This window comes from Canis lupus, chromosome 9 (genome assembly GCF_003254725.2).
Source record: "Canis lupus dingo isolate Sandy chromosome 9, ASM325472v2, whole genome shotgun sequence".
Lineage (NCBI taxonomy): Eukaryota > Metazoa > Chordata > Mammalia > Carnivora > Canidae > Canis > Canis lupus.
In genome coordinates, this window is record NC_064251.1 from 50213020 (window position 1) to 50226854 (window position 13835).

Genomic DNA, 13835 nt, shown 5'->3' on the forward strand with positions numbered 1-13835 from the left:
TGATGGCCGCACTGATTTAAGCTGTGCAAAGACCCCCAGGTGGCTGAAGCAACCAGAGAGACAGCTCGGGGCTGGGGAGGGGGAGGGCTCGGAGCCCTCTCCTCCAGCTGGGCCAACGCACTCCAGACCACATGAAAGACTTGACTTTCCTTGCTGATTTTTGAAAATTATTGCACCAAATGTTTGCCAGTGAAACGCTGATTGTGATGATAAAGAGGCTGGAGAAGCAAGAGAAAGAGCCCAGGGTAGGAGGGAGGGAGGTCACAAAACCCCCTTTCTGGGCGCAGAGCTCCAGTCCCAGGCACGTCCCCCTGGAATTTGCCACCAAAGTGCCTGTTTTTATTTAAATGGCCCAGAGCAAGTCTGACTAAACTAACATTCCCACGCCAACACTCAGCAGCGCCTCTGGTTTTTGGCAAATTTTTTCCTTAGCTGTCAAGGCAAAAATATAGAAGAATTCTGGTCTCACTTAAGGACGGTCAGGGTTTTTTTCCCTTTCCCCTTGGAGACATGGAAATAACTCACAGATGTGCCGTACCTGCTAATGTTTGTGCTCCGTGTTACTTCAGAAACGCAAGTCCCTGGGCGCCCTGTAACCCAAATCACCATTTCCAGCCCCACTCGCCTCTAACGGGGGTGGGGGTGGGGGTGGGGTGGGGTGGGGGAGGACGGAAGTTCTCAACATGTTTAAATGTGTCCGGAGCAAACGGGAGGGAGCCAGGCAGCCCTGAGAAACAGGCCAAGCCAAGGATGGCGGAGCCCCACCTGGGCCAGGAGGCGGGGGCACTGGGGGGGAGGCATGGGGCGGAGCTGGGGGTGTGGGGGCGCAGGGCCAGTTCGTTGTCAGCGGTCTGGTCTGCAGGGGCTCTTGGCCCCTCTCGAGCATTTCTTCTCTTGAAAAATTAAAGTGCACTTACTTTTAAAGGGAAATTTGCAGCTATTTTTAACCCCAGAAAGGAAGAAAGGGAGGGAGGAGGAGGCAAGGACGGAGGGAGGGAGGAGGGAGGTGGGGGAGAGGGAGGAGGGACTCCAGTGGCTGGCTTTTCCTTGAGTGACTCAGGCCCGTGCAAGCTCCGTTTCTACCCAGAGCCTGAGGGGTGGGGCCAAGCAGTTTCGTCCCCTGGGGCCCTTTCTTTTTGGAGAAAGTTCTGGGCTGTGGCCAACAGGGCTGGGCAGGGGGAAGGTCCTCAGAGCTGTCCTCCTTGGAGCCCCCACTTATCCCCTGCAGGTTCTGTGGGGCCCTGGGTCCCACGGGATGAGGCCTGGTGTGGGCAGACCCCGGGGCCAGGCTGGACTCTGCAAGCTCACTCAGAACATTGGTGCCCTGTTCATCAGATGGGCATGGTGACAGTTTCCCCATTGGGGGGCCTATGCCCCTCCGTCAGCCCCTGCCTGCAGGGCTCACCTCTGAGCGCTGGAGCCTTCTCGGAACCTGCCCCCACCATGTCCCTCCTCTGCCAAGCTCCTCTGATTCTCTCAGCCCCCAAACAAGGCCCCCGGAGTCCCTACAGGGCCTCCTCCTTGGAGTCTTGGCCTCTGAGGAGCACCAGATGTGAGCCACCAAACCCTGAGTGACCCCAACCCGAGGCCCGGCTGGGCTCAGTCCCAGGTCTGTGAACCGCTGAGGGGATCTGGGGGCCTGATCCTTCTGGGGCTGGGGCTCCTCCTTCTCAGGGCTTGGGATACCATGCCCAGGGCCACCTGAAGTTGGGGTTTCCTCTCAGAGCAGTCCGGGGACTGCTGAGAGTGGCAGGTGGTCTCTGTTGGGTCAGTACTGCTTTGGCTGCCCTACAGCCTATTTCTCAAACGACAAGTCCTGTGGCCCTCAGAGGCCACACCAGCCTGTTCTCACGAGCACACCTGCTCAGGGAGGCAAGCTACCTGTTAGGGGACTTGCCCGGGCATAACATGCTCCCCAGGCTCTGGGGCCTGCCTCCAAGATGCCAGCTCTCCTCCCTGGACCTCACAGGCAGGAGGGAGCTGACCCCCGGCCTGTGCTGACAAGAGGCAGTGGGGCTCCCAAGCCATGGCCCCAGGGGAGCTAGGCATACAAGCCCCCCACCAACAGGCAGGGCCCCCAGCAGAGCCCCACAGTCCTGGGAGTCATAGCTGCATCTGTGGTGGACCGGGAGCTACAGGGACAGGTCTATGACTGCACACTCCCTAGATGATCTAGTGCAGGGATCATCCCAAGTGCCCCTGGATGGCTTCCTGGAGGAGGCTAAGGAGGGAGGAGTCATATCTGCAGAGGACAAGATGTGCAGACAGCAGGGTGGGGAACTGACCCATGCAGACTGGCCCTGGGCAGATGCCCAGCACCTGCAGGTAAGCCTGGCTGGTCCGTTCCTCCTGCAGATGGCTAGGTGCACACCTGGGCCTGGGGACCCCTGCATGAAGTGCCAGGGGCAAGCTCTAGGCCCTCACCTATGCCCTACCTCCTCAGAACAGGGGGGCCCTCCAAGGTCTGCCCGAAGGAAAGCACTGCAAGAAGCCAGTAGAGCCCCCCACGCGTACCCCCCACGTGGCGATGTGCTGCCGGAGCCCAGCGTCCTGCTCAGGACCGGGTAGCTAGCCCTGGCCTGTCCACCTGAAGCCACATCATGGAGCCACTACATCCACACCTTGGGAAAACACTCAAACTTCTGGGAAATGCTCCTGGTTGGTCTTCAGTAGAAAAAAGTAGATAGGACTTTATTATTTATTTATTAAAGATTTCATTTATTTATTCATGAGAGACACACAGAGAAAGGCACAGACACAGGCAGAAGGAGAAGCAGGCTCCATCCATGCAGGGAGCCTGACGTGGGACTCGATTCTGGGTCTCCAGGATCACACCCTGGGCTGAGTAGATAGAAAACTTTATCTTTTTATTATTCATTTTTTTAAAGATTTTATTTGTTTATTCATAGAGACAGAGAGAGAGAGACAGAGGCACAGGCAGAGGAAGAAGCAGGCTCCATGCAGGGAGCCTGACGTAGGCCTCGATCCAGGGTCCCCAGGATCACACCCCAGGCTGCAGGCGGCACTAAACCGCTGCACCACCAGGGCTGCCCTAGATAGGACTTTAGAAAAGACTTGGCAAAGGAGGGACTGAGGCCCAGGGGGGCACGGGGGGAGCATCTGTCAGGGCCCAGGGCTTGTAACGGGTGGGGAACAGGCTGGACGCTCCTCAGGCCCCTGGGCTCTCATCACAAGCAGGTCAGGTATGTTTTACAATGAACTTCAAAGGTGGTGAGTGAGGACCTTCTCCTGTGTTCTGGAATCTTCCCACAGTCACTCTGGAGGGCACCCTCGTGCCAGGTCAGGCCAATGGCTCAACTTGTGAGCTCTTGCTCCTCCCCTCAGCACCCTCCCCTCTGCTTTAGGATGCTTGCAACCCATACCCTCCCTGGTGGGCTGCCCCCTACCCGCAAACCATACAGGACAGCAGGGAGTGTGCACACACTGCCCTCCGCAGCCCTCAGGCGCCCAGACTTGGGCGGACCAGGAGGGAGCCAGTCCTGGCCCAGCTTTTCTGAAATATCAGGAGCATGTGCTTACCTTCCCCCAACCCCCTTGGGCTGCGAGGGGTCCAAGGACACCAGAAGCACCACACCAATCGCTGCCAGAAGGAACAAGCACAGCCCTCCATGACCAGGACACTCAGCCCTTGCTATAGCTTACAGTCCTTGGGAGCTTGAAACACATCCCCCAAGCAGACCCAGCCACTGCGCACTACCCCCTCAAAGTGGGGCTGGGGGCAGGAATGGGCCAAATGTCAGCATGGCCTCCTCAGCCCACCCCCACCAAGGCACCCCAGTATTCATGGAGGCAGCAGGCAGAACACGTCAGTCAGTCTGCCTAAGGTGAGAGCGTGGGGGCCTTAGCTCCAACAGGGCCTGGCAAGCTGACCCGGGAGACACCAAGAACTGAGGTCCCCTGGACACTGCTAGTAACCCCTCTGGAAGCCAGCCCTGCAGCCTCACCCCTATTGGCTCCCAGATTCCCCATCCCCACTGCGGCCCTGTCTCAGCCCCCATCCTGAGCCAGGTAGGCGCCCCATCCAGCTCCACACCGCCCCTGCCCTCCATCTGGTTCTGGGGTGGCCTGCACCTTTCATCTACCTCTATTTCCTTGTTTCTCCCAGTGGCAGGCACCAAACATCCACAGGTCCTAGGTCGGAAACCCCTCCCCTCCCTTCCCCTCCCCTCCCTCGAATCCCCTGGCCTGGGAAGCTTGAATCAGGACAGACAAGAAGGCAAGGCCAGAAAAAGCTGAAGCCTAACGTGTGAATGAAAAAGTTTCGCATCCACATGCCAGGGCCCTGCCCACCCCCTTCCCATCCATCTCAGGCCAGCCCCCTGCCTAGGCCATGCACAAGCCCTTCCCTGCCCCAGCCACTCTGGTTTGCCTGGGGTTTCCCTGGCCCCTGTTGCCCCTGGGGTGCCCAAGGCAGCAGATGGCCCAGGGGTCAGAAGCCTGGGAAGCCTGGCAAGCCCGGCTGTCCTGTCCACCATGGGCTAATGAGAGCACCCAGCTCCCGGGTGAGGCCCAGAGCAGAGCTGGCACAGCTTGGCAGACCCAGGTAAGGCTCCCCTCCCCCAGGACTTCCCCTCCCCTCCTCCCTCCAGGGCTCCCTCCTCCCCTCTCTCCAGAGCTGTTCCAAGGCAGGAAGGTGAAAACCTGCTCCCAAGCCAGGGCTGAACCTTTGGCCTGGAGCCTGTTGGCAGAATGCAGGCCCCCAGTGGAGGGCACTTGAGCAGCCTGGAGGAGCACCCCCCAGCCTGAGGCCTTCAGTCCTTCCCCAAGAGTAGACAGGGATGTAGTGGGTAGAGCCCTGAGTCTATGAGCTGGGACGGGAGGATAGGGATGGACTGCAGCCATCCTCTTCCTTGTAGGGATAATGTGCTCCTCCAGGCTGCCAGGCTGCTGTTATATAAACATCTCTGCAGCCTCCAGGCGCCTCAGGTCACGGGCACTGGCCGAGAGAGAAGTCACCCCAGGCTCTGCACTGTGCAGCCAGCTTCTGGAAGGAGGCAGACAGCTGTCTTGGCCTGGCCTGGCTGGCCCTCTGGCACTCACAGCATCCCAGCCACCACCAGCGCTCCAGGACAGGTGTGCCAAGAAGAGTGGGCAGGAGTCAGGTGTGAAATCTGCCCACCACCGGGCATCCCACTCTACCTACATCGCAAGTCTCCCTGCAAGGCGACTGCGCTACCAGCCTCTAGGCTCCGCAGTCCTGCAGGTGCTCTGGCCTGCCGCCCTTCACACAGCCAGGTCCCTCTCAGCCTGGCATCACCCACTCCAGAGGGCCGTGGGCATGCGCGGCTGGGTGGTTGTACCTCCTCCCACGGTGCTGACCAACCTTTGTTGGGATGGGGGTGTCTGTCCCCAGGGCCAGGCCATGAACTTTGGTTTCAGCAGGGGCCGTGGCAGGCATCTGGAATGCCCAGAGCTTAACCCCACTTGGCACAGGATGCCCAAATCTGGCATCGTGGCGGAGAAATAAATCATCCGGAAGGAGCACGTGGGAGGGGCCCAGGGCTGCCCTGGGGCTCGCAGAGGGTCTGCTGGACTCGTGTGCTTGCCGGGCATCTGAAAGGGAGGCGCCCGAAGAAGGGGCTGGTCAGCGAGCAAGAGCGTCTGGAGGCGGGTCCCTCCTGGGGGAGTAGTAGCAGCGCAGTCCGTTGGGCAGCCGTTGGCCCCAGGTGGTTTCACTGGGGCACCCAGCGCTCTCCAGAAACAGAGGCCCCGGCGCCGCCATCCCTGGGGGTCAAGTGCCCGGCCTGTCTCCTGGAGGCTCGCCACGGGGACCTGAGCCCCTGGGTCGGGGGCTTCCCTACGGCCGCGGGGGCACGAGTCCTCCCCGAGCTCCAGTCACGGCCCCGGGTCCCCCACAGGCCTTGGCCGCTCCTCCAGCTCCTCAGCCGCGCACGTACCCTTAGGCCCCACTCGCCCCACTCAGCTCGCACCTCCTCGGCTATTGAGATGCAAATCTTTGTCAATTGTCGCCGAGCGCGGCGTAAGTCAGAGGCGGATCCTTCCGCAGTCCTGAACCAAACTTTTTGCCGCTGAAAACTTTCGAACAAGAAGTAGTCCCTAGGTCCGACCTCCGACGCCCCTTCGCCCCGCCGCGGCCCCCGGCCCCCGGGGGCCCGGGCGTCCGAGGCGCGCCCAGCTGCGGGGAGACGCGGGGAGGTCGCGGGGCACGCAGGGGCGCAGCCGGCGAGGGCGAGGGCGAGGGGTGCGGAGGGATCGGCAGGGCGGGCCCGAGGGGCGGGGCCGGAGGGGGGGCGGAGCGCACCGCGGCCTGCGCCTCACTAGTGCCTCGGCCGCGGGAGGGAGCGCAGGGGCGCGGGGCGCGGGCACGGGCGCGAGCGCAGCGGAGGAACGAGCCGGGGCGCGAGCCGGGCCCGAGGCCGCGAGGGCCCCGCGTCGCCCGCCGGGAAGCCGGGAGCCGCCGCCGCCGCCGCCGCCGCCGCCGCCACCGCCGCTCGTGGGACCGTCCGGCGCGCCCCGTGCGCGGCAGCCCCGCTGTCCCGGCTCGGGAGGCCGCCGCGGGCAGCGGGCAGCGGGCGGGCAGGCATGCCGCCGCTCCTGCCTCCCCTGCTCTGCCTGGCGCTGCTGCCCGCGCTCGCCGCACGAGGTAGGCGCCCGCCCGCGAGCCCGCAACTTTCTGCGCCCTCCGGAAACTTTGGCGGCGCCTACGCGCGCGCCCCGGCCGGCCCGGAGCCGGCGGCAGGGGCGGGAGAGGGGCGCGGGGCGACCCCGGGCGCAGGAGAAGGACCGACGGGAAGGGCTCGCGCCGCCCGCGCGCGGAGCCGGTGTGAAGGAAGCCGGGCGCGGGGCGCTCGGAGCGCCTGGGACCCCGGCGGGCCCAGCCCTGGGCTCGCCCTCCGTCAGCCACGCGTGGGGCTTGCCGCCGGGGCAGGCGGGCTGGCTGCCTACTCCTTTTCGATTTGAATCGAGTCGGTTTTGGTTTCCTGTTGCTTTGGGGACCATTTATCTTTTTCGTCGCCTCTGGCCCGCGCCGGGGGCGGATGCCGGGCGCGGATGCCGGGCGCGGAGCGTGGGGTCCAGGCGCGGCGCTGCCCTTACGGAGCAATGCGGGGCGGGTGGGGCCGGGCGGCCTCAGCGCTCGGGAGGGCTGGCGAGGGAAGGACGCAGCACCCCCTTCCCACGCCCGATCGCCACCCCCGTCCCCGCTCCCATGCAGCTTGCCGGTGGGGGGGGGGTGCGGGGTGCGGAACACCCAGCCCCTACCGGCCTGACTTTCACTTTGCGGAGTTCAAGTTTAGAAATGTAGCGAGGGCTGAGAGGCCGTGGAGAAGGAACGCTTCTCTCTCCACTTCACATCAGGGATCCGGTGGTGACTGAGTCCTCTCTTCCCCTGAAAGTTCGTGGGGAGAATTAGCTCCCTGCTTCCAGAAGGTGGGGTTCCAAGTCACATCCCGTACCTGCACCCCCCCCCCCAAGGGGCTTAATTCACAGGTCGCTGGTACCACGGGGAGGGAACGACTGGATTAATCCCTTCTTGGGAATGGGGTCGAATTCTTTCCAAATAGGGCATCTCCATCCTCCTCCCCTGGGTGTATCTGGGGGTGACCGACGCAGAGCAGGTATTGGGTGTCCTGGAGGCGGCTCCGGGTCCCCGAGGTGCAGCCCCACTGCCCCAGGAGGCGGCCCTGTTGACAATGGGCTGCTCTGATTCCGAGGCTGGCGCTTTTTCGGCGGGCGGGGCGTTGAGCTTTGCAGCTGTCGCCTTTTCCCACGAGCTGGGGTGGGGGGCAGTGTGGCCACCCCACCCCTCAGCACCGCCCCCTCCCAGAACATGTTTGAACTGCAAGACAATCTTGGTGGCTGGATAGGGGCCCCAGCCCAGTTGGGCTCCCCGTTGAAGATGGGTTGGGGGTGCAGAGTTTGGAAGAGTGGCCCAGGGACATCTCAGATTCCCTTCATTGTTGTCCAGATGGCATTTCAGGCCTCCTTGGCCCATATGGAGCATGACCTGTCCACCTGCCACCCTGCCAACCTGTTGCCCTCCCCCCCCCCGCCCCGTTTCTGACTACAGAACTCTGGGCAGAATGTGGAAGCCCTTTGGGGTCCCCATTTGGGAGGGTTCCTGAGGTCCCCTGCCCCCAGCAACCCCGTGATGAGGCAGAGCTGTCTAGGTGAGGGGCTGCTGTACCCCTTGGGGTGGGCCTTTCCCTGGGCTGAGGGCCCTTGTGCCACCCAGGCTGATCTCTTGCCTCGCCCCTCCCAGGTCTGCGATGTTCCCAGCCCAGTGAGAGCTGCTTGAATGGCGGGAAGTGTGAAGTGTTCCTCAACGGCACAGAAGCTTGTGTGTGAGTACGCACCCCTGCGCCCCTGTGGGGACCTGTTGCTTTTGTCGGGAGCAGAGCCCCTGCCTTCTGCAGCAGGGGCCAGCAGGGACAGAACACTAGGCCATTGTCTTCTGGAGATGGCCCAGAAGGCTGGGCGCGGTCACGTGCTACTTTTATTGGACAAAGTCTGGCAATTACTTAATCACCAGCAATTATGCTGCGTGTGGAGCTGGTCTGGCCGCTGGAGGTTCGAGCACGCCTTGTGCACCACCTTGGACTCCTGGGGTGCTAGGTGGGGATTCCCAGCACCCCGTTTCTTCCTAAAGTCTCTGAGAAACGACTGCCCTGCCAGGGGAGGCTGTGGACCTTTAGAGAAGCCCTGCCCATAGGGGTGCCTCCCGAAGATCAGCCAGTGCTGACCCTCACAGAAATGGGCTGTTTCAGCCCCACCCCTCTGGGCCCTCTGCGGCCTCTAGCACCCCCTCTCCAACCTCAGGTGAGGTTGGGGAACTCTTCGGGAGCCCATCTCATAGGTTAGGGGTGGGTGGGAGTGTACCTGCCAGAGCTTGGTCTTTGTCTTGGCATCTGTAGCTTCAGCCCTGCTGCCATCCGGCCCATCACCTGCTGGGCTGGTCCGCAGCTGGAGTGGGAATGTGTGTGTCCTGCGGGGGCGCCCCCGCCTCGGGCGGGGAGTCCTGTTAGAGTCCGCACCCTGCCTGCCCATGCACCCTCGCCTGTGTGCCCTGCCTGCCCCTGCGCAGCGGCCTCACCAAAGTTTTTCTGTTGTGGCTGGTGCCCTTCAGCTTGACTTCTTCCTTGATGGGACTATGAGGTGGTGCTTGGTGGCTGGGGTCCCCTCCTCCCGCCGGGGCGCAGGGCGGGGGTGGGGGTGGGGGGCACAAAGGAAGCAAGGGCTCCCCAGCCGGTCCTGGGTCCTCCTCAGCGTGCTGCATTCCCACTGCCGAGGGCCCCTTCCCTTGACAACCCTTGGCCCGTGGGCAGGCAGCCCCTCCTTCGCTGCCCCCACCCTCCCCAAACTGAAGCCAATTAAACAGGTCTGTGAGCAGTTTAATAGACAAAGAGGATTGTGTCTTTGTCAGACGCTAATGAATGCACACTACTTTTTTTTTTTTTTTTTTTTTTTTTTGCTTTTTTGGGGCCTTTTTCTTTTCCTCCAGAAGCCTCACCGACGCTTGATGCCCTAAATCTTGTTTCCTTTCATTCAGAGACCGACAGCTGGGATTCAGGGGAAGCGCAGCGGCTATTGTTGGGAGGCGGATTAATGCCGTGTGATTAATTATGCGTGGCTTCCCAGAATGCACGACTCCCTTCCCGCCGGCCCTGTGCCTGCTCTGGCTGCCCGCTCACCCATGGGGCGTGGGGGGGGTCTCTGTACTTCTGCCGAGCGCTTTGGGAAGGCAGGAGGGGTGCTGTGCTGGGGAGGGTGGGAGTGGTCTCCTATCTCTGCCACCGAGGAGGAGCAGGGACAGCCCAGCCCCAGGGGACACTGAGGTGTCTGGGGGCTGAGCCTGGGCTACAAGGGGATGCCTTGGGGTGCAGGCTATTGCAGCCCCCTCCTTGGCATTGGAGTGAGACACTTCAAGGGGACAGGGCAATAGTGCAGCATGTTCTCCTGCCCCTCAATCCTAGAGCCTGCCTGCCCAAGCCTGGCCACTGCTCAGGGCTTGGGTGCTGGCCTTGTCTCTTCCCCGGGGCCTGGTGCTCCCCCCTCTCCTTGGCGGGAAGCCTGCCTCAGTCCCGCCTGGCACTCAGCCAAACTCGGCCCACAGAGACCCCATTGTGCACACCCCACAGATCCACTTAAAAGGCGGAACGGAAGCACCATCCTCAGAGGCCCTACCTCTGGGTGGCACTGTGTTGGAGGCCAGGGACCAGAGCGGGGACAGGGTTCCAGCCAGGCCCCGCCATGGAGAGGCCACTTGTGGCCACTGCTGTGAGGGGCCGTGGTTCCCTCTGCCCCATGGCCTGTGCCCTCTGCTGGGACCTTCTGTTCCCTTGAGACCCCAGAACATCTGCCAGTGTGGGAGGCCCCACTCTCCTGGCTGAGCAGCAAAGCACCTTCTTTTCTCAAAGGTGTTAGGGTGCCAACCTGAGAGTATGAGTTCTAATTCTGTAGTGCTCATCCTGGACTCTCAGGAAGCTTTTTGATGTTTTGGGTTGGTTTGCTGGCTCCCTATGGATCAGATGTGGGAAACGGTGGTGTCACAGGGCCAAGCGTGTTAGTACCTGGTGAATCATGTTTCCACCCCAAAAAGAAGGAACCTTCCCCCAGAAGCCACCTGTTAGGTGGCTGCAGGGCTCAGGATTGGTGTGAACGCCTTCCCAGGATGTCACCAGGTGGCTGAGGCATGGCAGACCAAGGGCTGCCTGTCCCTATGGGCAGAATGCTGTTTCTGGACAGCTGCCATATGCGGTGGCCCTGCAGGTGGGCCCAAGGTGGTCATCGCAGCCCTCGCCAGGCCTGTCAGTGCACAGGGGGGGATGCTCAAGTGGGGCCCCTCTTTTGTTTGAGGGAGGGAGAGGCCTGAAGGGACTGTTGTCCGGGTGAGCATGCATTCTCGGTGTGAAAGGCTCAGAGGAGCTGCCCGGACCTGCGTTGGGGCCCCAGAGTGGCTAAGAGAGTCCCCCTACCTGCAGGGAAGTCTCCTCCCCTGGGGCGTCTTCCAGGCAATCGCAGAAGCAGGGTGAGCACCTGGGAGGGATGGCCAGCTGGGTGGCCGGTGGTGACCGTTAGCTTGGGATCATCCCATCCTTGAGGTCTGGCCCCACCACCCACCAGGTCTGTGACCCCGGGTCATCAGGTCACCTGAACTCTGACTCCCCATCTGTAATATGCGGCTGACCCATGTTTGATCTCTGCCATGGTGCGGGGATTGCATAAGAGCGGCGAGCTTCAGGCCCCCGCCACCAGGGTCCACGCCCCTCTGGCCTCCCTGCCTTCTCCTTTTGAGCTGACACGGCTGGTTTCAGGATCCTCATTCTCGAATGTTTAGTTGGTGGATGAGTTAATTCAGAGAACCCAGGAGGTGCTGCCTGGGGAGGGCTCCTTGACTCTGAGGCGTTCATCACCATGGCCTTGGCTCTGCCCCGTGCTTCTCTTTGCTTTTTTCCAAAGAGGCTGTTGAGTGCCGCCACGTGCTGGGCTGTGCCCTGGGCGTCGGCTCTGGGGCTCAGGTCAGACAGCCCCGGCCCTCGTGGAGGTGACTTTGTGGGGCAGCAGACGACAGCACGTGGGTGTGACTAGTCAGGCAGAGGTAAGCGCCGTGGGCGGGGCAGCCCGACCCAGGCCTGACATGGCCCCTAGCAAGCCTGTGGCACCACATGGGTGTCCTACCAAGGTTGTGGAGTGCAGAGTGGTACCTGGCGCTGCCTCTCCCTGTCCCCGACACCTGCGATCCTAACCGCGGCCCCAAGCTGTCCCTGGCCACTGTTCAAGGAAGCCAATGGACGACTTCCCTTTCCAAGAGGAGGTTCAGAGGCTGGGGGGCGGGGTGGGGGAAGTGACTTGGCCATCGGCCCTGGGCTCCTGTCACCTGGGTCCTGGGTCGGCAGTTTCCACTGAGTCACCTGGGAGTCTTGGGGGAGGAACAGGCCAACGCTCACAGTTGCTGTGGGGTTTCCTCTGCGTCTGCCTTGCTGGGGCCTCCGGGCCCCGGGTAGAAACACATGTGCTAGACACCTAACCCAGTGTGAGCCAGACCCGCTCCTCTACCCACCTGCTTTGTGCGGGAGATGTCAAGGACATACCTCCTTGGAAGGAGGACGCCTCCTGGGGCCAGGCCCAGCCCCTGAACAGCAGCTAACAGTTTTCCCACTGAAAATAAATATCTGTTTTGTAAAAGAGAAAGGAAACTATGCCCTTAGCAGGAAGAGGGTGGAGCCGGGCCAGCACTTGACGGAGGAGCAGCCCTTCAGCGGGACGCGGGAGGCACGGTCTGGGTGTGGGGACCCCCAGCAGCTGGCGGCAGGAGAGGGGCCCGCGGGATGACCCTGCTCCACATCCCCAGCACCAGGGCATAGAGCCAGGACCCCCCGGGAGCCAGCACTGGCCCCTCTTAACTGTGCCATTGGCAGGTAGGGGAGCCTGGCTGGCCGGTGGGGCCCCCCAGGCAGTGCTGGGCCCAGGGCTTGCACCCTTCTGGGGTGGGGAGGGCACCTTTCCTGTTTCATGTCTTGTCTATAAATAGTGAAAGGATGTGGCTTTGCAGAGCTGATTGAGCATCTAGATTGCTTTCCTCAACAACGTAACAGTAATAACTCCACGCACAGACAGCTGCTTTTATCCGGCCTCATAAAACCCCTGGCAGACATTACTCAACTGGCCCACACCCCCTCCAGGGGGTGGCCAGCTCTGCTTGTCTCTTCCTTTAAAGCCAGTTTACAGGTGGGAAAAACTGAGGCTGACAAGGGGAGAGGCCGGGGTGGGGGTGGGGATCTGAAGCCAGCTTACATCAGCCCTCACCTTTGTGTTCAGGCACATCCATAACTTCCCAGAGGCTTCAGGGGGCGGCCAGCTTTAGGGTATCATGACTGTAGGTCTGGATGTGTCTGCTGGTCCTGAAGTGCCCTGAGACAGCCGAGGCTTGACAGGGCTGATGGGAGACGTGGGCCCAGCCTGGCTCTGCTTGGCTGTGCCCCCTCAGACACATATCTCCTCCGTGGGCCTCAGTTTCTCCCTCTGTGTGTGAGGGAGCTGGGTTTGGTGGCCCCTGGAGATCGCCCCCCAGCAGTGTCCCAGCAGGACCTGGGGATGGGCCTGTAAAGCCCTGGATGCACCCCTTGGGGAGTCAGGCCTGGCCATGCGGCAGGGCAGGTTCCAGGGCAGGTTCTACCAGTCTGGGGCCAAGCTCTGGGTTCCCTGCAGGGAAAGGAGTGCCTTTTGGGGAGGAGCTAGAGATCCCCAGGTGTCCTGGAGGAGTGCAGGCAGGCCCAGGAAGGCCCTCCCTGAACAGGCTTCTGGGTCTCCTCAGGACCTTGACCCCCTGCCCTGCTCCGAGGACACGGGGGTTGACAGGTAGATTTGGGGGTGCCAGGATCAGTCACATGCATCATAAATGTTGCTGTTTCAGCCACTGCAAGTGTGCAATTCAGGGGCATTTAATACGTTTACAAGGCTGTGCCACCACCAGCGTGGTCTGCTTCCAGAGCTTTGCCCCCTGCCCTACACCCCCCACCCCGGCCCCTGCTCTCCCCTCAGGGCTGCTCTCTGGCTCTGAAACATCAAGTCTGCATTGGCCTTGCCTGCCCCCAGCACCTACTAAGTGCTCCATAATGGCCCTCCTCCCGCCACACCCCTGCAGTGCCAGCTCTGCAGCCTTGCGTGCTCCTCCCCTGGGCTGGCCCCGCAAAGTGCATCCAGTCCTTGCGGCTCAGCCCTAGCAGGGCCTGCTCTGCTCCCTATCTCTGGAGGTACCCGTCCTGGATGTTTCCTGTCCCGCCCTGGCGGCTGCTGTGTGTCTGTGTGAGCCCACCTGGCCTGGACACCACGTCAGGGCTTCTGCCCTCCTAGCA

At 62.0% G+C, this 13835-nt stretch overlaps 1 protein-coding gene across 1 annotated transcript in view; it reads left to right on the top strand.

Moving 5' to 3' along the window:
* The first annotated feature begins 6475 nt into the window (after window positions 1-6475).
* NOTCH1 (notch receptor 1) overlaps window positions 6476-13835 on the top strand; it is a 43555-nt gene continuing 36195 nt past the window's right edge. The window contains exons 1-2 of the mRNA XM_025475818.3: window positions 6476-6625; window positions 8243-8324. Coding sequence (XP_025331603.1) covers window positions 6565-6625; window positions 8243-8324 — 143 coding nt within the window. The 5' untranslated portion in view covers window positions 6476-6564. The remainder of the gene's footprint in view (window positions 6626-8242; window positions 8325-13835) is intronic.